General features: G+C 52.3%; 2 protein-coding genes across 4 annotated transcripts in view; both read left to right on the top strand.

Moving 5' to 3' along the window:
* Nucleotides 1-8691, top strand: part of MBTPS1 (membrane bound transcription factor peptidase, site 1) — a 63729-nt gene extending 55038 nt beyond the window's left edge. The window contains exons 18-21 of one of the 2 annotated variants that reach the window (XM_054533178.1): nucleotides 1638-1769; nucleotides 3034-3160; nucleotides 6317-6447; nucleotides 7803-8691. In XM_054533178.1, coding sequence (XP_054389153.1) covers nucleotides 1638-1769; nucleotides 3034-3160; nucleotides 6317-6447; nucleotides 7803-7999 — 587 coding nt within the window. In that variant the 3' untranslated portion in view covers nucleotides 8000-8691. 2 annotated transcript variants of the gene reach the window in all.
* A 9318-nt stretch (nucleotides 8692-18009) lies between these two features.
* SLC38A8 (solute carrier family 38 member 8) overlaps nucleotides 18010-26610 on the top strand; it is a 33191-nt gene continuing 24590 nt past the window's right edge. Inside the window, exons 1-3 of one of the 2 annotated variants that reach the window (XM_054535070.2) lie at nucleotides 18010-18383; nucleotides 18783-18973; nucleotides 24135-24333. In XM_054535070.2, coding sequence (XP_054391045.1) covers nucleotides 18785-18973; nucleotides 24135-24333 — 388 coding nt within the window. In that variant the 5' untranslated portion in view covers nucleotides 18010-18383; nucleotides 18783-18784. Of the gene's footprint in view, nucleotides 18384-18628; nucleotides 18974-24134; nucleotides 24334-26610 lie in introns of those variants that run through there. The other variant, XM_024233903.3, reaches the window with a different exon arrangement.

Raw genomic sequence — 26610 nt, 5'->3', positions numbered from 1 at the left:
GACTGGGATGGGTCTTTTTAAAAATCAAAAATGGGCCGGGCGCGGTGGCTCACGCCTGTGATCCCAGCGCTTTGGTAGGCCAAGGTGAGTGGATCACGAGGTCAGGAGTTCATGACCAGCCTTGCCAACACGGTGAAACCGCGTCTCTACTAAAAATGCAAAAATTAGCCAGGCGTGGTGGCATGTGCCTGTAATCCCAGCTACTTGGGAGGCTGAGGTGGGAGAGTTGCTTGAACCCGGGAGGCGGAGGTTGCAGTGAGCCAAGATCATGCCACTGCACTCCAGCCTGGGTGACAGAGCAAGACACTGTTTAAAAAAAAAATAATAAAATAAAAATTAAAAGTGAGGGTTAAAGTCACAGTTAAAGGAGATTAATGTTTTATTTCCACAGAGATTTTAAGACCTGAGATCTCCTGGTAAGAGTCTTTATTAAACTGTAAATGCCTGAGAGGATGGTCCTAGGCCTTAAATTTAAAATGGCAGCTTTTTTAATCTTTCAGGGGCATTAAGCACTTGACCAGAGGTGCCCTTTAATGAGAGGAAAGTACTTAATGGCATTTTTCTCACATGGATCTTGTCTAGTCCAGGTTGATGGTAATGGGACTTGAAGGGGCAGACACAGGAGAAACAAGATGGAAACAGAAGCTCCAGGTTTCAATACCGGGTTGCGCCTTCGCTCTCAGAAAGGATCCTTTGTGAATGGGAGCTGTTGCTAGCCCAGTGCCTCGACTGAGGTGTCCCTGAAAACAAATTGCCCTTTCTCTGCTGTCACACTTCAGTGGTCAGGGCCCTGCCGACTGGAAGCCCAGCTCAAGTGAACAGATGCTCCAGGGTGTTGGGCCTTGCCTCTACCCCCTGGGGTGTCAGTACAGTTCCTTCTCCCCAGGAGAGCCTCTGGGACGCAGCAGGAGCCGTGGCCCTCCGTTCTCCTCTCCCTGTTGCCTCTGAGCCCCCGCTCTCAGGCCCTTCTTTTCTCAGTGGGTGTCACATGGTCTCACTGTCTGTGAATGAGCTGCATTCTGCCCCCGTCCATGAGGAGCTGAGTGTGGCACTCAGGCAGTTGGTGCAGCCTGGTGGACAGTGGTGCTGACCACCTGGAGCCCTGGGGCACTGGGAGTGGAGCCCTGGTCAGGTCATGCCTGTGTGTGCTGATCTGCCTGGGCTGGGCCACTGAGAATGCGTGTCTTATGAGAATAGGGGAATCTAGAACGTGTTGGATTTACTTTGACCTAAACTCCTGACTTCTGAACTCCCATTTCCCCCACTTTTGGGGACTAACTTAAAAAAAAAAACTCCTTTAGAGATTTCTTCTTAAAAGCTAAATTCCGGGCCACGTGTGGTGGCCCACACCTGTAATCCCAGCACTTTGGGAGGCTGAGGCAAGAAGATCACTTGAGCCCAGGAGTTTGAGACCAGCCAGACTCATTTCTGCAAAAAATAAAAAATTAGCCAGGCATGGTGTCATGTACCTGCAGTCTCAGCTACTTGGGAGGCTGAGGCAGGAGGATCACTTGAGCCCAGGAGCTCAAGGCTGCAGTGAGCTATGATTGCGCCACTGCACTGGGTGACAAGAGCGTGACTGTCTGGGGGGAAAAAAAAAAAAAAAGAATTCTTAAACAGGCTTGTTGACTTCGCAGACTGCTTTTGGCTTCTGGATGCCCTCCTCCAGTACACATCTTATGGGGTGACACCTCCTAGCCTCAGTCACTCTGGGAACCGCCAGCGCCCTCCCAGTGGAGCAGGTTCAGTCACTCCAGAGAGGATGGAAGGTGAGTGGATGGGCAGGATGCCTTGGGGAGGGAATTGGATCCAGCTGAACATGATGCTACTTCAGCCAGTGGCTGTGTCTGCCAGCAAGTGGGGCCAGTTTGTGTGCGCCGCTGAGTGGTTTTCGTAATGGCTGCGGGTAGACCAGCACTCAGCGGCTCTAACCTGCCGAGAGGCCATCCTTAGTCCCCAGAGGGCCATGATCGAGGACCCAGTGTGCAGCTGCTTTCCCATGCGCGCCCCGACCGTCATGCCCCTCCGAGTGTGTTTACCGTCCTGCTCTCACAGGTGAGGACAGTGGCTCTTACAGATCTTCAGGAAGAATCACCAACATTCTAGAGCACTTGCCAGGTCCCAGGCAGCAGGCTGGGATGCTCCCATGGATTACCTCACTGTCCCCTCTCAGTAATCCTGTGAAGATAGATATTATTATTCTCAGTTTCCAGATGAGGAAATGAGAGCTGAGAGAAATTAGATAACTGCCTGAGATCGCCCGGGCGGTATGTGGTGGTGGAGCCTCAACCCGCCTCTGGGGCCTGTGCTGGTGCCGTGGGGCCCCCAGCTGCTTGACACTTAGTGGGGTGGGTATCAGTGCCTGTAAGTCTCTGGTGTGCTGGTCCTTACAGTGGTGCCCGTAGAAGGCTCATGGGAGCCACGGGCGTCATTTAAAATTTTCCAGGAGCTGCGTTTAAAAAGTAAAAAGAAATACAGATGAAACTATTTTAATAATATACTTGAGCCCAAGACGTGGAGAATATTAGAATTTAAACACGTGATACCTTATTTCAGTTGCTTAATAGCTACATGTGGTTGGCAGCTACAGTGTTCAATGGTGCAGATCTAAGAAATAGAAAGAATCTTGAAAATGCAGAGTGGTTTTTTATTTGGCCAGAGAATTAAATATCTTAGAAGAGAATTATTTTTTCCATGAAACCGGTCTGTAGCTTTGATTACGCAGGTGTAGCCTTGCGTGTGTTAGTGGTGGTCAGCAAAGGTTGACCAGCCAGTGCCATGCACACATCTGCCGGTCTTCAAGGGAACGGTTCTGATTTTCTCACCCACCTTCAGCAATGGAAACACACATTGTCCAGGAGGAACCAATCGGGCGTGGCTCCTGCAGCTCATGGAGAATAGCTTAATAGAGCACAGGGGCTCTGTGCTCTGTTGTGGGAAAGCAGACAAACTCATAATAAAGCCCTGTTTTTTCCTTTGCATTTTAATAATAGAGATGATTTTCTTTTTTGTTGATGTTGCTGCTAACCACAGGAAACCATCTTCATCGGTACTCCAAGGTTCTGGAGGCCCATTTGGGAGACCCAAAACCTCGGCCTCTGCCACCCTGTCCACACTTGTCTTGGGCCAAGCCACAGCCTTTAAACGAGACGGCACCCAGGTTAGTGTCCGCCTGTGCCCTTCCACTCTTTCCACGGGGCTTGTGAGTCATTGCTTTTCTTATAGGAGAGAATGGAATTTTACTGACATCACTATCGAATCGTCAGATCTTCAAGCTTGTCATTTGCGACAGTTATTTAGTGAACCTCGTATTGGCCTTTGGAAATAGGCTCTTTGGTGGTATCCTGCATAAAAAGTGCTTTGGATAATTAGCATTTTGTTACATTTGGTTAATTCTTTTTTAAAAAGCTGTGATCCAACAGAGTGATTTCATGTGAGCTGGAGCTCTGAGTCCTGTGGTTGGGGAGTTGAGAGCTGCCGGCTGCAGTGTGTTCCCTGTTTGAGACATTGATGATAAGATACAGATAGTTCCCTTCTTCTGTCATCCCTGGGGGCCGCGGTTGCAGCCTGTCCAAGGAGAGCATGCTTCTGTGTCATTACGTCATGTGCTGACTGTGACTGGGGGGTGAAAGCACCCGCCTCCAATGACAGGCTGTGACCTCTGCTGCTGTCACTGCACCCCTGCGTGCAGTGCCGCCTGGATCCCTTCTCCAGCTCACTGTCTAACTCGGCTTCTTCATTTGCATCGTTTCCTTTCCGTACCCAGTGTTTGAGGTGGCCCTGCTGTTTCCCTCTGTGGCTAGGGCGAGCCAGCTCGGCGTGGCTGGTCCCCTTTTTCTCAGATCCCACCCCCTTACTTTTTCTGTGACGTCCCTGGCCTGAACAGGACAATATAAGAAGAAAGGGGGAGCTTCTCCTGAGAAAGGGGATGAAGCCAGGGACAGCTGTCAGAGCTGTGCCCCTGGCCGGGCAGGCACACCTCCCACCCCATCAAGCAGGAGTCTTGCCCTCCGAGCCCCCCTGGCCGCCTGGTACCCAGCCCCTCTCCCCAGCCCCTCAGGCAGGAGGCTACCCTCTAGACAGGCCCCCTGCCTGCCTTCTCTTCCTCCAGTGATGGTATGGGGCCAGGGACAGGGGCCACCCTCCGTCCTGTAAGGTGAAGAGGAGAGTGCCCGTGTGAAGGTGGCGAGGCTGCCTTCCGCCTTTACTCTTCATCATAAACCGACAGTGCTAAACACACCACGCACTGACCATGTGTCTTCATTTCGATTATGTTTAATAGAACACAGGGAAATGGTGGAATCATCACATTGTCTCATCAGTAGCTTTCTTCCTGAACCTTAATCACTGGCTACTTTTCCATTCCAGTTCATATCTCATCATTTACAAATTTCTGATAAGTTTCCATTTTTGCATCTTATTTATTTATAACCTTCTATTAGCCTAGCATTCAAACCAGAGTTTATATTCCAGCCATGGTCAGCAATTCGTACTGAGTGAACAGTGTTAGCTGAAGTTCCAGAAACCCAATTATTCTCCACAGTGTTGTTCAGGACTTGAAGCAGATAACAATATCCTTTCTATCCTTTGCTATCTACCTGTTCACATCAAATAATCCATCAAATACCGAACCGGCCCATCCAGCATGTTGATAATGGATAGCTCCTGGAATTTGATTTTCACAGTCACTCAGTAATTCCTTCTTCTCAGTACACTGCTGGCTTTTACATGTATCTTGCTTTTCACATCTTGTTGAAAATTATTCTTGGTCCCCAGAGACCTAGATCGACGCATATTCTGAGTCTCTAAAAGAGATTTGAGACCAGGAGACAGCCCCAGATGCTGTCAGCCCAGTGCCGGGGGCAGGTTTCCATCTGTGAAGTGGAGAGGCGCTTTGGGCTTCTTTGTTGGCATCAGGTGCCCATACCTAGGGCAGCTGTGGAAGTGTCAGCGTCCTCCCTGAGAGGAACCCCTGCTCCGGTGGCTCCTCAGTCCTTCCGTCAGTATGCTGTAAAGCAGTCCCATGGTAATGGGTGTGGACTGTTACCATGGCTGCTCCACTAGAAAGTGCCATCACCAAAGAATTAGATTCTGGAACAGGATGTCACTGTTAGAATGGAAATGTAGCCCATATATATTCAGCTACAAAGTCATAAAGCCTAAATGTCATTGATTCCGTAACTTAACACTGTCAGTTTAATTTTCAGACTGATTAAGCCCGAAGTGTAAAATTAAATCCTATAAAATAGGACAGGTTATAATGAGTGCTCATTGGCATTCAGGCAGTTGCCGAGCTGGGAGTATCGAGTGGGAGTCTCTTGCCTGCCTAAGAAGGCTCTACTCAGACCAGCCCTTGCCCGCCAGCTTGGCGTTGACTTTCAGCCTAATTGCTGATAGGACCGGACGTCTTTGCTTTCACTTGCCCAAAGTGAAAGAGACAGGCCGACAGTTTCCAAATGAATAAATAACAGAAAAATAGAGAAATTTTAATTTGCAAACTTACTGTACTCTTCCCCCTCACTTAAGCCAGAGTAGTGTTTTTCCCATCGTGCTCTTCGCTCTAGCTCCGGTGTCCTCCCAAGTTCTGTGCTGCTGTTGCCAGATTATCAGCCTCTCTCTGTTCTTCAGGTCTAAGTCGTATTGGCCTGAACGAGTTTTTCAGATCCCAGAGTTAATAACGATACTGTGCACCACAGCATGCAGAAGGCGCACATGTTCATTTGATCGTCCCCCGCCTGCAGGCAAGGCAGATGGGGACCCCGCGTTTTGCTGCTCAGACTCTCCCTCACTGTTGGTTCCTTTTGTGTTTCGTATTCTCCCTGGAGACAGTGGTTTCTTCAGAGACAAAGATGCTGTCTGGTTCCCGGCACCAGTTTGCCCACTTCCTTATATGCAGTGGTTGTGGAGTCACCATTGCCTCCGACTGCTCCAGGCCTTAGGGAGAGGACCTCGATAGCCCCAGGCTCATGTCCACTCAGCAGGCTTCAGCTCTTCCCGCCCACAGGCTCCTTCCAGGGCCTCGCTTGGAGTGTCCTCCCGAGGCGCTTGGTCATGTTTCCAGCTTTATGCAAAAACAGGCTCCTGCTGGTTATATTGTAAACTCAGTAGAATCTCATGAACAGGGACTTGATTTTGATCTTTCTCTCTCGGGACGTGGAAACGGCCACCACAGTTGCTGTCAGTGGCATTTAGGTGGCCGTGGACGCAAATAGCATTTCACATCTCCCCCGTAGATCACTTTCTCCGTCTTGGGTTTCAGTTGAACTTCCTAGACTAGTACAATGGCTTATTTTTGTTTTAATCCATTTTCCTGAAGTAACCTTTGGAAACATCAGAAGCTACTCTCCATCGACCTGGACAAGGTGGTGTTACCCAATTTTCGATCGAATCGCCCTCAAGTGAGGCCCTTGTCCCCTGGAGAGAGCGGCGCCTGGGACATTCCTGGAGGTGAGTTCTTGGATGCTTTGTGATTGTGCTCAGTCATCCTGGATTTTGTTCAAAGGAGTCTCCCTCCCTCCCCCAGGAGGCGGGCCAGACTCTCCCTGTGTCTGCCTTCCTGGGAGCCGTGGTGGCCTTGGCTCTTGGCTTCTTTTATGGCACAAACCAGCACGACCAAGGGCAGGCCTGAGAGATCAAGAGATTGTTGTTTCCCTTAGAAAATGCTACCTAGATGTTCACATTTGAATTTATTTTACAACGGCTGGGTGATCTACTTAAACATGTTCAAAGTAACTTGCACGCTCTTTATGAAAGTTCTGCCAGCCACCTATTATGTCCCTCACAGGATGCCTGTCTGCTGGTTTGGGTCCCAGCCAATGGCAGCAGCCACCCTGGCTCCCAGCCGTCAGCCCAGAAGGCCCCTTCAGTTCTCTGCCCTGCCCGCCTGGGAGGGACTTGACTGAGCTGGGGTGTGTCCCTTAGGTGGTCTCATCCTGTCTGTCTCTCCAGGGATCCTGACTGGCTACATAGACTGCCTAGGGCAGGTTCTTCTCCACTACCCAAGGCAATTGGTACCAGGCCTTTCCAGCCAAGCCCGGGCAGTTCTTTTGCTCTAGAGTCCCCTGTACTCTTCCAAAAGAGTTTACAGCTACCAAGGGGAGTTTCTCTGGGTTCCAGGAATTGTCCAGAAATGGGATCAGGAAGGGGCACCCCTGTCTGTGCAGTCCAGCCCTGGACACCGCGTGGTGGTGCCAGGGTCCTGAGGGCCTTGCGCTTAGGTCACGGGGTGCGCTGAAGGTAAATTCCAGAGCCCTTGGCATTGCCCAGTCGTATTGACATTCTGAACCAGGGGTCCTCTGATGGCCTCTCCTGGTTTTCAGCCACACGTCCCCTCCATGGAGGGCTTTCCCCAAAGGCGGGGCACTGCCAGCGGTGCTTCTTCCGCCACGCCCCCTTTCTTCTCCTCTCACTCAGCTAGAACCACAGGCCCCTCCTTCTCCCTGGATAGAGAAGGTGCCCTTGTGTTTAGAGAAACACAGAGCACCTCTGGGCCTTCCTTCGGTAGGTTGTGACAGAAGCATAGCTGGGCCTGATCATCCATCTGTGGGGAGCCCAGGGAGGAAGGGCAGCAGAGATCCCATCGAGCCTCCACCCCCACAGGAAGTGGCTGCTCTTTGCTCTCATCCACTCTTTATTAATAGCCTGGGTTACTTTAGCTAAGGCTTAAAAATGACGTATGCCCTGCAAGCCCAGCTAGTGAAATTAGCTCGCGTTTAGTTTCTCATGAATCCAGCTGTCATAGAAAAAGGCTGTCATGGTAGCTCTGTGGCGTTCCTGCCTGTTCATCAGCTCTCCTCTTACAGGGATCATGCCTGGCCGCTACAACCAGGAGGTGGGCCAGACCATTCCTGTCTTTGCCTTCCTGGGAGCCATGGTGGTCCTGGCCTTCTTTGTGGTACAAATCAACAAGGCCAAGAGCAGGCCGAAGCGGAGGAAGCCCAGGGTGAAGCGCCCGCAGCTCATGCAGCAGGTTCACCCGCCAAAGACCCCTTCGGTGTGACCGGCAGCCTGGCTGACCGTGAGGGCCAGAGAGAGCCTTCACGGACGGCGCTGGTGGGTGAGCCGAGCTGTGGTGGCGGCTGGTTTAAAAGGGATCCAGTTTCCAGCTGCAGGTTTGTTAGAGTCTGTTCTACATGGGCCTGCCCTCCTGTGATGGGCAGAGGCTCCTGGTACATCGAGAAGAATCCTGTGGGTCCCGTCAGGAGGGACTTAGTGGCTCTGCCACCAGTGAGACGTCCCACCGGCAGCTGTGCGCACCAAAGACTCGGGAGAACCTGGAAAGGCTGTCTGGGGTCTTCTAACTGCAAGGGAAGGATGTACTTTCCAAACAAATGATACAACCCTGACCAAGCTAAAATACGCTTGTTAAAGGCTATTTTCTATATTTATTGTTGGGAAAAGTCACTTTAAAGACTTGTGCTATTTGGAAGCAAAGCTATTTTTTTTGTCAGTGGAATGCAGTTTTTTTTACTATTCCATCATGAGGAACAACATAGATTCCATAATCTTTTTAATGACAGGACAGACTGAGATTTGAAGGAAACATGCACAAATCTGTGAAACATACATAGACCTTCGCTTTATTTTTGTAAGTATCACCTGCCACCATGTTTTGTAATTTGAGGTCTTGATTTCACCATTGTTGGTGAAGAAAATTTTCAATAAATATGTATTACCCGTCTGAAGCTTAAAGATACTGTGTAACAGACTCTTTCCACTTGTCCCATTTCTCTTTGATGACGGTCTGGAATGGGTTCTGAATCAACCTGCTAATTTTGTTTTTATTGAGACATAATTCACATAACATTCCCACTTTATAGTGTAGAGCTCAGTGGTTTTTGGTGTATTCACAAGGCTGTGCAGGTTCCGGAACATTTCCATCACCCCAGAGAAAAACCCCTCTCCCACCAGCAGTCACCTGCGTTCATCACCTGCCCCTAGGTTGCCGGCGGCTCTGTGGATTGGCCTGTTCTGGACATGTCCTTTCAATGGGATCGCACAGTATGGGGTCCTTGGCGTCCAACTCTTTTCACTCGGTGTCGTGTTTTCAGGGTTCATTGACCAGCGCTGTAGCAGGTACCAAGACTCATTCCTGCTTTTGGCTGAGCAGTGTCCTGTGGTGTGGCTAGACCAGTTGTGTTTCTGTCTTCCTCAGCTGGTGGACATTTGTGGTGGCCCCACTTTTTGGCTGTTGTGAACAGCGCTGCTCTGAGTATTTGTGTATGGGGTTTGTGCGAACGTAGTTTTTTTTTTTTTTTTTTTTCTGTTGGGAGTGTACCTAGGTGTGAAATACCACTTTGTGTTTAAGTTTTTGAGGAGTTGCCAGACTTTTTTTCTAAAGCCGCTGCACCATCTTGCGTTCCTGCCAGCAGCGTGCGAGAGCCCCCCCTTTCTCCACATCCTCGTCAGTACCTGCAGTTCCCCATCTGACAAATGCTAGCCATCCTGGTGGGTGTGCAGCGCTGTCTCACTGCAGCTTTCACTTGCACCTCCCTGAAGACTCACGACGTTGAGTGTCTTTTCATGTGTCTATTGCCTGTTTGTCTGTCTTCTTTGGAGAAATGTCTGTTCAGAGCCTTTGTCCATAGTTTAATTGGGTTGTCTTTTTATTGAATTGTAGGAGTTCTTAGGCGAGTCTCTTATCAGTGATGGAACTTGCAGATATTGTCTCTTGTTCTTTGGGCTGTCCTTTCATTCTCTTGATGCCATCCTTTGAAATAGAAAAGGTTTTCATCTTGAAGTCCATTTTTTCTGTTTTTTTTTCCTTTGGTTGCTTGTGCATGAGGGGTCATATCTGAGAAAGCATTGCCTGATCCCAGGCAGCCTGTTAATCTTTGATCCCCACCTGAACAGGGTGTTGTATGCTGACTGGCCGAGCACCAGCCCGCACAGCAAAGGCGAGGGTGACTGGGAAGGAGGGCAGAGGCCGTGCGGGGACTGATAAGGGTGCTGCTGAGGTCACGGGCAGAAAACATCCTGGCCCACGCAGGGGAGGAGCCGCCGGGCCGACTGTCCCTTGAGATTCTTTTCGTCCCCGGCAGGTCACGTGCTCACCTTGTGGCTCTTACTGCACTCTGCCCATGTTGCTTCAAGAATCCGAATGTGTTGCTTAGGTCCCGTGAGGCATTCGTTCCTGTCCCAAGGGTGTAGGGCCTCACAAGCAGCCCGAGGGCTGCAGGCATCTGCCACTCAGGAGCCCTGCTGTCCTTAGCAGGTGGCTGTGGCTCTGAGCCACTCTCCTTACCCACATGGGGGTCTTGCATGCTGTTGGCTCTGGAGCCTCTCGTCTCACAGGTCTCTACAGATGCAGGCTGCTCACCATCTGGTGCTCAAGACCATAAAGGACAGGGTTATGTTAAAAGTTTTGCCTTGAACCAGGAGGCGAGGACCCTTTCTGTCCAGTTGCCGGAATGATGTCATGAGGAGCTGTGTGCCAGGCACGCTGTACTAGTTATAACGTGTTTTTGTTTCATTCCCCACACACTGTAAGGTGGGCATCACTGGGCCCGTCACACAGGTGAAACAGAAGCCTGGAGATCACTCCTCACCTTGCCCAGTCATACAACTAGTAGCCAAGGCAGAATTTGAACTCATGTTGCCCTCAGTCCCAAAACCTGTGTACTTAACCCTTGTTCTCTCCTGCTGGTGTCTGTGTGATGTCCCATGTCTGTCTGTCTCTCTCTAAAGGGACAGTGACAGACCAGGAGGATACCCAGATGCTGGGGGGCCTTGGGACAGAGTCTGGGAGGATTGAGTAAAGGAGCAGGTGAGGGTGAGCCTGGAGAGAGAACGCCCTGGTGGAGAGTTTATGTAGAAAGGGGATTAGGTCTCCGGGAGGAACCGGATCCATGTGGTTTGCTGAGGTGGCTGAGTCTGGCATTCAGATGTGCCACCCAGCAGAAGAGGCCCTGGAGGGACACCCCCTTTGCTGGGTGGCAACCGTGGGATTCCGGGGTCTGCCTTGGAGGTCCTGGAGAGGATGTCATGGCCCTGGCCCTAGACTCAAGCTACCTGGGTCCAGTTCAGCCCGGCCACTCCTGCTGTGGGCCCTAGCCAGGGGCCTTCACTCCACCGACTGCTGTGTGTTGGATACGTGGTGTCACCCAGGCCATGTGCTTAGCCATGTGCCTGACAGCCAGTGCCAGTGTCAGCCATTACAGGGACACACGTGCCTGGAGGTTGAGGCCACGTTCTGTGTCACCCGGGCCCGCTCATGTGGTCCTGGGCTGGGCCAAGCCCTGCTTCGAAAGGATTCCTTTTTCCCCCTGGCGTAGGCTCTCATTGTCCTAGTGAACGGCTACATCTTTTTAACAAGTCAGAAAAGGCCAGCTGGCAGTGGCTCTGCCTGTAATCCCAACACTGGGTGGCCGAAGCAGGAGGATCACTTGAGGCCAGCCTGGCCAACGTAAGCAAGACTCTGTCTCTACAAAAAAAAAACAAAAACAAAAACAAAAAAAAACCAAAAAACAAGACCGACCAGCCACAATCACAGATACACCTGGGGTTCACAGGGGGCCTGGGGACCATGAGAGGGGCCAGATGTCATCCTTCGCCCTGGCTCTCTCTGGAGACTCAGGCAATGGCCCTGACTGCAGGAACCTTTGAGATGAGATGCAAATAGTGACTCCCCCTTTGGCCCCCTCCCCTGTACAGGACACTCAAGTCTAGATCTTTCTTTGCACACACTTCTGTTCCGTGCAGAGCGTGTCCCACATACGATGGCTCCAAGGAGACCTCGCGGGAAAGCCACGCACAGTGGGTGAGCCTGGCCCACAGCGACGGCCCTGGGGCCTGCTGAGCCCTCGTTTCTGTGCCTCAGGCCAATGGTTTGTGGGCATGATCCCGCCCAGGGCTCTCAGAGCAATTTCTCAGGAGAAAACCCGGGTCTGGCCTGGGCCTGAGCTCTGAAGCCCTCACCGCCAGGCTGCCTCCCTCCCACGGCGGGCGGAGGGTGCTGCCTACTGGAAATAACGGGAGGGTTAACTTAGATTTTGATTTCACAGGACACAAAATATAGAGTCAAGGATATGCAAAAAGTTTGTCTCCCTTTTTGTATACATATTAGATAGACGTTTCTAGAGAAATATTGAAATTCTTCATTAAAAAAATGGCTGGCGCCACCCCCTTAATTGGATATTAACTCACGGAATAATGGTTTCATTTGCTGGTAACAAGAAGGCATTGCAGGTGAATGTCCTAGAAATACAGATCCCTGGCCTCACCCCAGCTTGACTCGATCATCTGTTCCTTGGGAAGGGACTAGGAATATCTTTTAAAAGCTCCCCAGAGCAAACAAGTACTGGAACTGTGACCCAGCAATCCCTAAGCCTATATGCAAGAGAACTGAAAACCAGGTGTTCAAACAAAAACTTCTGTGTACAAGTTCACACCTGCACTATTCACAGTAGCCAGAAGGCGGGGCCAGCGCACACATCTAGCAGTGACGGCCACATGGACAAAGGTGGCCTCTCCATGCCATTGAGCACGGCCATAAAAAGAAAGGAAGTTCTCACACATGCTCCCAAGTTGGGGAACCCCAGCAACATGCTGAGTAAAAGAAGCCAGACACAAAAGGCCATGTCACGTGTAATGAAGTCTCCACAGTAAACAGAGTTCACAAAAACAGGGAGTCGGTTCGTGCTTGCCAGGAGCTAGGGGAAGGGATCTTCCTTTGGGGCTGTTGAGAATGTTCTGGAATTAGATAGTGGTGATATTGGCACAACATTGTGAGTACTTAAAGCCACTGGATTGCACACTTTAAAATGGTAAGCCCCAGAATGGAGTTTTTAAAAAGTGAATTTTACATCATGTTAACTCTTAACACGCTCCCTCCGCAGGAGATTCTTGTCAACAGGCGGCCCCCTTGGGATCCCTGGCTTAGAACCTGGGAGAGGTTCTTGTACCCTTCCGATCCCTGGTCTCAGTGTGGAGACAAGGGGTCAGAACCCCCTGGATGAAGACCCTGTGGGCTCAGCCCTGGCACCACCTCCTCCTCCCTGCCCTCTGCCCCCAGCTCTGTGTTGGCTGCTGACCACCTCCCGCAGCACCCCCAGTGTTTCCTCCATTGGACACAGTGGCAGGAGGAGAGTGAGCCAAAAGGATGCTTCCTTTCCCTCCCACAGTTCACCCCTTTACTGCTTTACCCAGAGCAGGTCTTCTGACTACAGCTCCGGAGAAGCAGGCCCCCAGGCGGGGACCGCGGGGTGTGACAAGGCCTGTGCCCCGAGGCCGTGTCCCCTGAGGGATCCAGCCTCTGCTGCCGAGCCCAGGGGGAGCCCACCAGCCTGTCCTCTCAGAAGTGCCCAAGCGTCGGAATTCAGGATGCTGGTGTACGTGGGTCGTATTGCCACCTGGACAAACTACCACAAATTTAGTGGCTTAAAACCTACTTACACTCCTGTGGTTCGAGGTTGGAAGTGTGAATTCAGGCTCACTGGCCTAAAATCAAGGTGTTGGCAGGGCTGGTTCCTTCCTGAAGCCCTGGGTGAGAACCCATTTCCCTGCCTTTCCCAGCATCCGGTGGCCCCTCCTCCGTCTTCCACGCACAGCCGTCTAGCCTCTGCTGCTGTCCCCACACCACTGTCTCCTCTCTGACCTCTGGCCCCTCCTGCATCCGTGTTAGAAGGTTACTGATTACATACAGAGCACACCTGGATAGCTCAGGGTCCCCTCCCCCAAGGTCCCCGATCTCATCTGTGAAGCCCGTTTTGCCATGTGGGGTAACATACAAGGCCTGGAGGTTCGGATGAGGACATCTTGGAGGCCATCACTTCACCGACCACAAGCAGTTTCTCTATCCCTATGACATCTGTCTCCCATCCAAGGACTTTCCGTCCCTGGTAATTGCTGCAGGTGGGGCCCCTCCCACCATCTGAGAAGGTGGAGGCCGGCTCTGCTCCGACATACTGGGCTTGCTGCGCCGCTTACTAAGCAGCCTTCGAGGGCCAGGCCTAGGGCTGAGAGCTTCGGAGAAAGGAGGGGCTTCAGTCTTGGGGACAGCAGGGTCAGCGGGAGGCCCTAAGAACTGGCTTCTCTACTCTCACAGCACGGTAGACCCTCCTGGGGGAGCTTCGCAGAAATTCTGACTGCCCATGATCCCAGCACTTTGGGAGGCCGAGGCGGGCAGATCACCTGAGGTCCGGAGTTCGAGACCAGCCTGGCCGACATGGTGAAACCACATCTCTGCTAAAAATACAAAAATTAGCTGGGCGTGGTGGTGCATGTCTGTAATCCCAGCTACTTGGGAGGCTGAGGCAGGAGAATGGCTTGAACCCGCGAGGCAGAGGCTGCAGTGAGCCGAGATCGTGCCACTGCACTCCAGCCTGGGCAAGAGAGTGAGACTCTTGTCTCAAAAAAAAAAAAAAAAAAAAAAATTCTGACGCCTAGTGCCACCCCAGGCCAGTTTAATGTGCAGTTTGGCGGGTGGGCCTGGCATCGGTAGTGTAAAAAGTCCCAAGGCGGTTCTTGTGTAGCTAAGGTTCAGGATACTGTTCTAGAAGTTCCGAATTGGACCCAGGTGAAAACGGAAATTTGGATAATGGAATATGGCACACACTTCTGTTCCAACCTCAGCAGCTGCCACGTGCCACTCCTGTGCTGTGCACACCTTCCGCAGGCCCCTTCTGACAGCCCCAGAGAGCAGGCGCCTAGTGTCCTCCCATTTTGCAGGTGACTCGAGTGAGGCTCAGGCCTGAGACCCCAGAGCCAGGGTGACGATACTGTGTGCTGCAGCCGGCTAGCTCCTGAGGCCTGCCCTCATCTGTTCTCTGGAATTTTCTGGGATTTGTTGTTGTTGTTGTTGTTGTTGTTTTTGAGATGGAGTTTCGCTCTTGTCGCCCAGGCTAGAGTGCAATGGCACGATCTCGGCTCACTGCAACCTCCACCTCCTGGGTTCAGGTGATTCTCCTGCTTCAGCCTTCTGAGTAGCTGGGATTACAGATGCCCGCCACCACGCCCAGCTAATATTTGTAGTTTTAGTAGAGACAGGAGTTTTGCCATGTTGGCCAGGCTGGCCTCGGAACTCCTGATCTCAGGTGATCTGCCCGCCTCTGTGTGAGCCACCGGACCTCTCCAGAATTTTCTAACGGACATGAGCAGAAAGGTCTGGGAAATGATCAGAGGCCACTTTGTTGTGAAAGTTCCTAAGCCTGTCACCTGACACGGACTCTGGGGAAAGAAGGGAGGGGTCCTCAGGAGCTCCCCTGGTGAGGTGGGTCCCCGCAGCACAGGGGAGAGAGGCCATCCCGGGCTGGGCGCTCCTGTGCAGGGTGTAGTGTGCAGTGTGGGCCACGGCCGACAGCATCCACACGGGCACGTCTGTGTGGCCTCCTCGTGCTCCTGCTGCACTGGAGCCAGTGTCAGGTCTGAGTGGGCTGGGCCGACTAAGCAGAGGGTGGCCGCCCACCCGCCTGCCCGCCCGCCCACCGGCTGCAGATGCAGCCCAGCAGGGTGCCCCTCCACAGCTCGGGAAAGGTCACGCAGCCCTGTGATGCCGGCAGAGAGTGGATATCAAAGCCCCTCCGAATTAAGAGGTTTTCCCCATTGCCTGGAATTTCACAGCCCAATGGCCAATTTCTAAGTCATGCACGTTAATGGGCCGCTAATGAGGGACCCACCGGCAGGGACAGGGAAGTGTCCCCCCAGCCCCCGAGTGGAGATTAAGGACTACAAAGCCCCCAGCCGCTGATGAAGGGCCCTTTATCTCCTTTCTCAGGAGGCTGGATTTGGGGGGAAGCGGGAATGACTTGGCCTCTTTGGCAGGCCTGGGAGAGCTGTGTGAATACTGCGTGTGGTCCCAGCCCTCTCCCAGCCTGGGTACTGCACGCGCCCTGCCTGTGGTGTCACCCGCAGCACCCTCCTTCCCTGCTGTGTCCAGTGCCATCTCCACATGGTTTAGTGACCCTCCAGCGAGTGCAACACAAGAGTTTAAGCCTTTTCCCAGCTCGGCGCTGACCTAGGTCTCTATCCTAGGGAACCCCAGTCCCCTGGGGCCCTTCCCGGGAACACTGGCTCATGCACCTGCCACTGGGAGTCTCCACTTCCCAGAACATCCTCCCAGCCCTTCACCAACGGTGCACAGATATCCCCTCAGCCCCCACACCTTCTCCAGGAACCCCCTACAGATTCACCTCCATTCTTGGGTCTCGTAGTCCAGTCCTCCCATTGGGCTCGGGTGGCTTGTCTCTTCTTGAGCTCCCCACGGGACCGTCCCCTTCTCTGGAGGAGCTTTCTCTTTCACCTTTGAGCTCCAGTGCCTGCATACAGTAGGCACTCAGTATTTGTTGAATGAATGAGGAGAACTCAAAACAGATCTCAGATGTGAGGGGTGTAGTGGGCTGAATGGTGGCCCCCAGTAGACATATTTATGCCATGCCCTGGAGCCTGTGACTGTTACCTTATTTGGAAAAAAGGTCTTTGCAGATATAATTAACGATCTTGAGATGGGATCATCTTGGATTATCTGGGTGGGCCTTCCTGAAAAGAGAAGACACAGAGGAGAAAGCTTGGGAAGATGATGCTGGCAGAGACGGCAGCAATGCAGTCAGAAGCCAGAGAGTGCCTGGGCCCCCAGGAGCTGGAAGAGGCAGGAAGGATCCACCCCTCCATGGCCTCCAGAGGGAGCATGTCCCCGTTTATATCTTGACCGACTTCTGACCTCCAAGACCGTGACAGAATAACTTTCTGTTGTTCTAAGCCCCTGAGTCTGTGTTAGCAGCCTCAGGAGCCTAATACAGGGGAACAATCAAACGACGTTCCCTCTCCTCTCTTTTCTGGCATCTGTGTATGCATTCATTCATTCTCTCACACACTCACTCATTCAGGCACTGTCAGAGTCCTTGTGGGGCAGGAGGCCGTATGACATTACAGCATCTGAAAGGAGCCTGACTCAGGGTGAATCCCAGCCTTGTTGCTTGCCAGCTGTGATGCTCTGAGCCACGTGCTCCACCTGCCTGAGCCCAGTTCCTGCTTGGTGTGGGGTGGGAGTTGGGGGGAACAGTGGGGACACCTGCTCGGGAATCCGCGTGAACTTATCCAGGCCGGGTTCTCAGCAGCACATTTATGCAGTGGTGGCGTGAATGCCATCCGGGTCATTGTCCAGCCTCGAGCTCCGGGACTGCAATCCCGGCTCCCTTTCACTTGCGCCTGCTGAGAAGCCAGCCACTGACTCTGCTGGTTGGGCATTTATGGAGCAGCCATTGTGTGAGCCCTAGAGTTTGGGACCTGCCTGCTCATCAGGAGGTAACAGGAGTCCGGGGTTGAGACCGTTAGAAATCACATCAAAAAGCCTTTGGGGCTGATCTGGTGTCGGACAGATAAGGACTGATTAGATGCAGCGGGGGGAGGGGTTCTGGGCATTGAGGATATTTAACTGAAAGCAGTGCTTCTCAGCGAGAGGCCGAACCAGCGGCATTGGAGTCACCTGGGAACCCGTTAGAAAGGCAGGTGCCCAGACCCCGCCCCGGAGACACTCAGTCAGAAACGTGGGCTGGGGCCTGGTGGTCTGTGTTTGAACAAGCCCTCCAGCGGATTCTGATGCAAACTGGAGTTTGAGAATGTGGGTGAGAGGGAGCCTGGGTTCCAGGAATAAACAGTCAAATTCCAGATCTGACCTGCATGTGCCAGCATTTTCCGGAATGGGGCCGTCTCCGATATTCTGTCCCCTTAGCTGACCACGTATCAGCTTGGAGAGATGTGTCACTACTCAAGCGTGGCCTAGGGACCAGCAGCCGCCGCCTCCCCCAAGCTTTCAACAAGCCCCGCAGGTGACTCGTGTGCATGGGGTTAGCTCTGAGGCGCACCTGCTGGAGTTGGGTGGATGAGGTAAAGGAAACCACCTTGGAGGCAGCACCTGCAGACGGTGGAGCCTGTTCTGCAGAGGAGGAGGCTGGGTTCAGGGCACTTTTCACGCCCCCTCCCTTGGGCTGGGGGCCTTGGAGTGGCATCTGAGGATGGAGGTGCTGCAGAAGCTGCCATGGGATCATGGTGCCTGCCTCCCTGCCCCATGTGGCTCCCAGCTGAGCTCCCTGTCACCCTCCAGGGCAGCTGAGAAAGCTCCACCCCCGGGGCCGGGCCTGCAGGGGGCTGGGGAGAGGCGGGAGTCTTAAGCCTTCCTTGCTCAGGTCAGAAGTCTCAAAAGCTGCACATTCTTGGGACCCATGGCCCTGACCACTTGTTGCTGTCCTCTTAGGTGTGGAGGGGCCTGACCCTGACACATATTCGCCAGGGCTCCTTTAATTAATGACTCACCCACCCCTGGCCAAGCTCGAATCTTGCTTCCCCCACCCCTCCGGCCTCAAGAAATGCAACTGAGCCACCTGGAGTAAGCCCGAGTCCCATCCCCAACAGCCAAAGACTGTCCGGCACCTTAAAAGCTGGATTTGGTGGTAAGGACCAGAGACTGGGGCTCTGCTTGTACAGAAGTTTGGCTGGAAGCAAAGCAGGTGGATGGGAATGGGGGGAGAGGATTGATGGGGATGAGGAAGGTTGGGGGTTTGAGAGAAGAGAGAGGGAGGGGGAAGGGGTGAGAGTGCCTTGGGGTCTAGTGGGAGGGCAGGAGTGAGAATAATGCGGGTAGGGAATGGGAGAGGAAGGGGGACTAGAAGTCGTGGGCAGAGGCATGCAGCACCCTTTGTTTGGAAAGGGGGAGCGGATGCCAAGGAAGCGGGCAAGAGCAGCTCAGGGAGCTCTCACTGAGTTGGGGAGAGAAATAAGGATACCTAGAACTTAGAGAGGGAAGAAAGTGTGAAGACTATGCTTTCTCTCCACCCGTCTGCTGCCTCTAGCCATGGAGGGACAGACCCCAGGAAGCAGGGGCCTTCCAGAAAAGCCTCACCCTGCCACGGCCACTGCCACTCTATCCTCGATGGGCGCTGTCTTCATCCTCATGAAGTCCGCGCTGGGAGCTGGCCTGCTCAACTTCCCCTGGGCCTTCTCCAAAGCAGGCGGAGTGGTCCCTGCCTTCCTGGTGGAGCTGGTAAGTCCCCGGGAAGTGAGTCCTGGGGACGGGTACGAGCTGGCTTTGGCTTTTCTGGGTGGGGTTCTCCGCATTGCTTCTGCGGAGTTGCGTGTCCTATAAGCTATGGCTTCGGGGTTTTATTTTCTATCCCGCTCAGCTAATGAGGGGAGAAGATAATCCCACTGTAGCCCTGGGATGAGAATATCCCCTGTGGGCGCTGGTGGCGTCTGATACACAGCTCCCGGGATGGAGCTACAGGCATCGCAACTCCGTCTGTGAAGTGGGCATTTCACCTGGGAAGGAGCCTCTCTGGGCGCCCTGCCTGGGCAGCTGCTCTTTCTTGCCTGCTGGTCTCAGCTCAAAAACTAAAGCTGGGCCGGGCACGGTGGCTCGCGCCTATAATCGCAGCCCTTTGAGAGGCCAAGGTGGATGGATCACCTGAGGTCAGGAGTTCGAGACCAGCCTGGCCAATATGGTGAAACCCTGTCTCTAATGGAAATACAAAAATTAGCGGGGCGTGGTGGCGGGCGCCTGTAATCCAAATTACTCAGGAGGCGGAGTCAGGAGAATCGCTTGAACCTGGGAGGCGGAGGTTGCAGTGAGCTGAGATTGTGCACTCCCGCCTGGGCGACGGAGTGAGACTCTGTCTCAAACACACAAAAACAAAGCTGGCCTGCTGTGTGCAGACTGAGCCTAAAACTGATGTGACACCCCCACACTCCCCACGCAGAGCCGTGCTGGCCTTGCTTGGTGTGGGATGTTCTGCTCTCCTGCCTGCCAGGTGCAAAGCCGGGATTCCCTTTTGGGGAAGCGTGGACGCCGCGCTCTTCTCTTTGCTGTGGGAGAGCCACTGATGAGCACAGCTTTATTTTCTAAGATGCTTTTGCCCTGGCTGATGGAATGAATTGCTGCATTTTGTGGTAAGCTCTTTGGCCGGCTTTATCTCACAGTTTTATGGCAGCTGGTGGATAATGGGTGAGTTCCAACCGTTTGTGTGCCCTGAGGCTCTTCGGGCCTGTTTGGAAACTGCAGTGTCAGGTGTAACCCATGCCACCCCTGGCGTTGGCCAAGCTCCTGCCCCATGCCTGGCCTAGGATGGACGAGGCAGTGCAGTCCCTGTACTCATGGAGCTTTGTTCTAATGGGAAGTCAGACAAGATGCATGTCATCAGCTTCAGATGGCGGATCATGCCGGGAGGGTCATGTGTCTCTGGGGATGGGGGGATGATATGACACGGCGTGGTCGGAAGCCTCTCAGAGGAGGTGACCTTTGCGCTGAGCCCCACTGGAAATGGTAAGAGCTTCCTGAGGTGCACGTGAGGGGGTGGCATGCCTGCGTTTGGACTAGTGTGTCAGGAAGGCTGCCATTACAGCAGTGAGGGAGAAGCCCCATCTCAAGCCACAGAGGGCAGGTGGGGCTTGCGGGTAGGGTCGTGGCCAATCCCGGGGCAGCAGGAATGGCCATGAGCCAGAGAGTGGGAACCCTATTCCACAAGCACCGTGCAGGCATTTCATGCAGATCTTGCTGAAATGCAGATGCTGGCCCTGCAGGGCTGGGTGGGCCTGAGACCACATTTGTGACTTGCTTCTGGGGAAACAGCTCTTTGGTTTTGCTTAGGATGAGCTCCAGATCCCTTCACTCAGCAGACTTGAGGAGAAGGGAACCCGGACATGAATAAATGGAAACTCATGGCAGAGCAGAGGAGCCAGGCTGACTCTTGACAAGCTCCCGCCACCCGAAGTTGTTCCTTTTAGCCTCCAGGGCTGCCGGGGAGATGGAGGTGGGGCTGGGTTGATGTCACTGTGAATGACAGAAGATTTGGGGGAGGCTGCTATCCTCCACTTAGCTGGTGAGGCTTCTGCATGGGGAGCGTTTAAATGTGAAGTCAGTGGGAAGAGGTTGGAAGCCTGACTCCGTTAGGGTTGGCGGTTTAGTGACATTTGATGAAAACAGTCTAGGGCCATACCACCCTGAACGCATCTGATCTCAGGAGCTAAGCAGGGTCGGGCGTGATTAGTACTTGGATGGGAGACATTTGATGAAAACGGGCAAACCCCCTCTTGGGAGCTGTGGAGGAGCTGGGTATGGCATGGCGGCCGGGGCTTCTTGCAGTTCTGCTGCCTGGAGGCTCAGTCCCTCTTGTGGTGACCCTGTCCTCCAGGGACGGCTCACCGGTGAGGCTTCCTTGCCCCCACACCTTCCCCTGCTCTTTTTTTTTTTTTTTTTTTTTTTTTTTTTTGTTGAGGGTCTCACTCTCTTGCCCAGGCTGGAATACAATGGCATGATCTCAGCTCACTGCAACCTCCGCCTCCCGGGCTCAAGCAATTCTCCTGCCCAGTCTCCCTCCCAAGTAGCTGGGACTACAGGCATGTGCTACCACACCCGGCTAGTTTTTTGTGTTTTTAGTAGAGATGGGGTTTCACTGTGTTGGCCAGGCTGGTCTCGATCTCCTGACCTCAGGTAATCCACCCGCCTTGGCCTCCCAAAGTGCTGGGATTACAGGCATGAGCCACCGCACCGGGCCCCCTGCCTTTCAACCACAGATGTTTTCTGAGTGTCTGCATTTGTCAGGCCCTTCTCTGGGGCAAAATAGAAAAAAGGATACCGCCCAGTCTTTATGGAGCTTAGAGCCTGGGTGAGAGAGCATTGGAGAAATCCCTCAATATTTTACAATTGCACGTGTTTGTTTCCTGGGGCTGCTATAACATTACCACAAAACAGAGGGCTTAAAACACTGGAAATGTATTTTCTCACAGTTCTGGAGGTCAGGAGTCTGACATGAAGGTGTCAGCAGGGCTTCACTCCCTCCAAAGGCTCTTTGAGCTTCCGGTGGCTCCAGATACTCCTTGGCTTTATGGCCTCAGGACTCCAGTCTCTGCCTCCTTCCCTTCTGTCTGTACAAGGACACACCTCGTTGGGTTGAGGGCCCACCAGATCCAAGGTAACCTCACCTCAAGATCCTTAATGATACAGGCAAACCCCTTTTTCACTTAATTAACGTTTTCCTTGTGGACATCTGCAAAAACTGTTTCCAATAAGTGACATTCACAGGCTCTAGGGATTAGATGTGGCATGCTCGACCACCATGCTCGGCTAATTGTGATCTAGTCGGACAATGGCCTGTTAGCAAAAACAGAAGCAAGCTGCCTGTGCACACAATACGGATCAATCACACATGCTTGGTGTGGAGTGGGAGGAGCCGGGAATTACATAAAGGTGTAAAATACTAGACCAGTGGTTTCTTCTGGGGATGGGAAGGAGACAGAAGTGGGACCCGTGGGACCGTCCAGGGTGTGGCGATGTTCTGCCTGTGGGTAGCGGTTTGGCTGGCACACGCGCATTGTACATCTTCCAGCAATACACTTAAGACTTTGAGCATTTTATATGTAAATATTCACCCCACAAGATAAAAAGCCTGTGAATGAACAAACATCAAGCTCTAATGCATGGTAGGCACGCTAGAGTATTCCAGGGGACATACACTGGGATCTGCAACTTGCTTCAAAATGCTAATCCATTAAGATGGATGGATGGCTACACAGAGGTATGGGTGGAAGGGTAGAGAAGTCAAAGCAAGTATAGCAACCTGTCATGGGGGAGTCGGGTGGCTGCCCACAGGGGTGTTCACTGTAACATTCTTGCAACTTTCCTGTACATCTGAATTTTTTTTTTTTTTTGAGAGGGAGTCTCGCTCTGGAGCCCAGGCTGGAATGCAGTGGCACGATCTCAGCTTACTGCAACTTCCGCCTCTTGGGTTCAAGTGATTCTCCTGCCTCAGCCTCCCAAGTAGCTGGAATTACAGGCATGTGCAACCATGCCTGGCTAATTTTTGTGTTTTTAGTAGAGATGGAGTTACACCATGTTGGCCAGGCTGGTCTCAGACTCCCGACCTCAGGTGATCCTCCCGCCTTGGCCTCCTGAAGTGCTGGGATTACAGGCGTGAGCCATAGCACCTGGCCTGAAAATGTTTTATCATACATTTTGGAAAAAGATTTAAAAATACAAAAAACAATTAGCTGGGTGTGGTGGTGTGTGCCTGTAGTCCCAGATACTCAGGAGGTTGAGCCAGGAGAATTGTTTGGACCTGGAAGGTGGAGGTTGCAATGAGCCGAGGTCGTGCCGTGGCACTGCAGTCTGGGTGACAGAGCTAGACTGTGCCTCCCCCCCAAAAAAAAAAAAAAAAAAAAAAAAATTTAAGCTGAAATAGAGGGAACACCATTTCTTTTCTTTTTTTCTTTCTTTCTTTTTCTTTCTTTCTTTCTTTCTGTCTTTCTGTCTTTCTTTCCTTCTTTTCTTCTTTCCTTCTCTTTTTTTTTTTTTTTTTTGGAGGCAGTCTCTCTGTATCCCCCAGGCTGGAGTACAGAGGCGCAATTTTGGCTCACTGCAACCTCCACCTCCCAGGTTCAAGAGATTCTGCTGCCTCAGCCTCATGAGTAGCTGGGACTACAGGCATCTGCCACCATGCTCGGCTAATTTTTGTATTTTTAGTAGGGACAGGGTTTCTCCATGTTGGCCAGGCTGGTCTCAAACTCCTGACCTCAGGTGATCCGCCCACCTCGGTCTCCGAAAGTGCTGGGATTACAGGCATGAGCCACTGTGCCAAGCCGGAACACCATTTCTTGAGCACTCACGTGCTGAGCCGAGTATGTCATAGGTCTTGTTCAGTCCTGACGTGTCATGGCACCCCTTCAAGGGGGGCGGTGCCGCCCCCATTTCACAGATGGAAAAGCAGAGGTTGCCATCCTGCCTCATGCCACACAGCAGGTGAGCGGTGGTTAGAACTTGAGCCCGGCTGTGCCCGCTCTACCTCGGGTTCCAAGCCACCACGCCTATTTCTTCTCCACCCACAACCCAGGCGATTTCAGGAGAGTAACTTAAACACTGGGTTTCTGATGTCTCATTTATCCCATGGCAGGATGGTGTCAGATTCCCAGGTTCACAGCCTATAGCCAGTGAGGCTGCCAGAATCGGCCTACGCTGCAGCTCTGATTTCAGGATAGGTGGGGTGGGGTGGGGGTGTGTGCAGTGACATAGCTGGTAGACTGCCAACCCCATGCTGGCGGCAGCCCTGGCCTCTGTGGACAAGAAGCCATGTGGAGAGTGTGCCCAAGGGGTGGCTGGCTGGGGGTGGTTGGGCTGTGGGCACACCCCAGTTCCAGGTCCTGCTTCTGCTCCGCAGGTCTCCTTGGTCTTCCTGATCAGCGGGCTGGTCATCCTGGGCTATGCTGCTGCTGTCAGTGGCCAGGCCACCTACCAGGGTGTGGTCAGGGGGCTGTGTGGCCCCGCCATCGGGAAGCTGTGTGAAGCCTGCTTCCTCGTCAACCTGCTCATGATCTCCGTGGCATTCCTCAGGGTGATCGGGGACCAGCTGGAGAAGCGTAAGTACCTTCATGGGACTCGGGGTGGCCCAGGGTGCTGGACCTCTAATGACCTCTTGGAGTTTCCAGTTGAGCAGGACATGGGGCTCTGGCCTGGGCCCTGAGGGACAGCAGAGGCTGAAACCACACTCTTGTTCCTAACATGGTGGGGAAGGGAGGCTCAGAATGGATAGTCACCAGTGGGGTGAGAGTCATGGGCACACAAGTGCATGAGAGAGGTTGTGGCTGCAATTAGGATATCCAGTGGAGATAACTCGTTTCACAGATGAGGGAATGGAGCCAACAGCAAGCAGCTCCTTCTGCGAGAGAACCAGTAACATCTTTAGCTTTGGGATGGCTGTGGCTCTGAGCCGTCACGCAGCCTTGGCCTCTAGTTCTTGACTAAGACTTTCCCTCTAAGCACTGCTTTAGCTGCATCTTACCAATTCTCGTATGTCCTACTTTCATTTTCATTTGACTCATTTCTCATGAATGGAAAATTTAAAATATTCACTCATTTTCACTGTGGTGTCTTTGATTTGTGAGATGTTTAGAATTATGGTGTTTAATTGCCAATTATTGGGGAGTTTTTTAGATTCCTTCATGGTTTCGACCTTAATTTGCATCATGGTCAGGGAATCTGTATCATTTCTGTCGTTTGAGATCCACTGAGACTTGCTCTGTAGTCCAGCGCATGGTCTGTCTTGGAGAAATTTTGTGTGCTCTTCAGAGAATGTGTACTCTGCAGTTGCTGGGTACAGTGTGCTGGCAATGTCCATTGGTCAAGGCAGTCAACAGCTGTGTTCAGATCGTCATTGCAACCATATTAATATTTAGGTCTAGTTATTCTATTCCTAAGAGAAGGATGTTAAAGGATGTTAAAATCGCCAGCTGTGATTGCAGATTAGCCTATTCTGTCAAGCTTCATGCTTCATGGTCTTTGAAACTCTAGGTATATCCTTTTATTATGAAGTATTCTTTATCTCTGGCATTAAATCTGTCTTCTCTACCATTAATAGAGCCACTCTAGCATCCTTAAGACTAGTGTTTGTATAGAAGTTCTCTTCTTATTCTTTTACTTAGAATCTAACTATGACTTAGGTTTTTTGTTTTTTTTTTTAATGTGTTTATATGTCCTTTTTGCAACACCAGCCTGAGGATGACTTGGAATTTTAAAATGCATTTCTTGTAGGCAGCATATGGTCGGGTCTTGCTTTTTTTATCCAACTTGACAGTCTCAGACTTGCGATTGGAATGTTTAGACTTTTAGTTGGAATGTGATTGTTGATAGGGTGAAATTTAGTCTACCATTTTGCCATGTGTGTGTTCTGTGTGTCTCTTGACCCATGAAGCAAAAGGCCCCTGACTGGGGGGTATTGAGATTGAAGGCTGCTGTGTCTTGGTGAACACTATCTTATACCAAAAAGAAGTGAGATTGGTGTATCTGAACCTCTTAATGGGTAAGTGGACACAAAAATGTCCTGCCCCCCCACAGTGGCAAGTAGAGTTCGTCTGCAGTTTCAACTCCAGTGAACTGGTAGTGTTGCTGTGTTAAGAAGGATTCTGAGCCTCACTGGGAACAGAGCCCCTTGACTAGTCAGAGGACGGATGAGGATATGGGCCACCCCAGGTCTGGGTGGATTGACTGTGGTGGAGAGAGCATTCTTGTGTATATCTGATTAGATATCTGGGGATGCCTCTCTGTAGGGAAGGCCAAGCTTCTGAGAGGGAGTGCTAGATAGAGGTTGGAGTGCTTGGGAGAGTCACGGCACGAGGTACAAATGCCTATGTCTTTGGTGCCAAAGATCTCAAGCACCTGGGAACGCTGAGTTTAGGAAGGAGCTGGTACAGTTCTGCTGTTGGCCCTGAGGATTCTGGCTATGGGAGGTCCAGATGCAGACAAAGGGCCTGCCCCATCCCACGCCACCTGGAGGTCTAAAACCCACCCATGATCTCGGGGCAGTCCTGGGGCATGTGCAGTCCCTTGGCATCTCTGGCCCTCCCACGTGGATGCTGCTGTGACCACCTGCTTGTGGAATCTTCCCCTGCATCATTTCCTACACATGAGCTATTCTCATATGCATTCATTTTTTCATACGGCTCCCCTTGTTGAGGAAGATCAAAGAAGCATTTATGACACCTCAGTGCCAACGACTCCCTGAACGAATGAAGACATCTCAAGCTCCACAAGCCTCCCACCTCCAGTGGTCGCAGGGGCCACCTTACCCACCCAGGTGGTTCTCAGTGGCTCCCACCTCCAGCCACCCTCCCACTCTCCTGGGCTTTCCCCTCCCCCAT

The sequence above is a fragment of the Pongo abelii genome, chromosome 18 (genome assembly GCF_028885655.2).
Source record: "Pongo abelii isolate AG06213 chromosome 18, NHGRI_mPonAbe1-v2.0_pri, whole genome shotgun sequence".
Taxonomy (NCBI): Eukaryota; Metazoa; Chordata; class Mammalia; order Primates; family Hominidae; genus Pongo; species Pongo abelii.
This window is presented reverse-complemented; position numbering and strand designations above follow the sequence as displayed.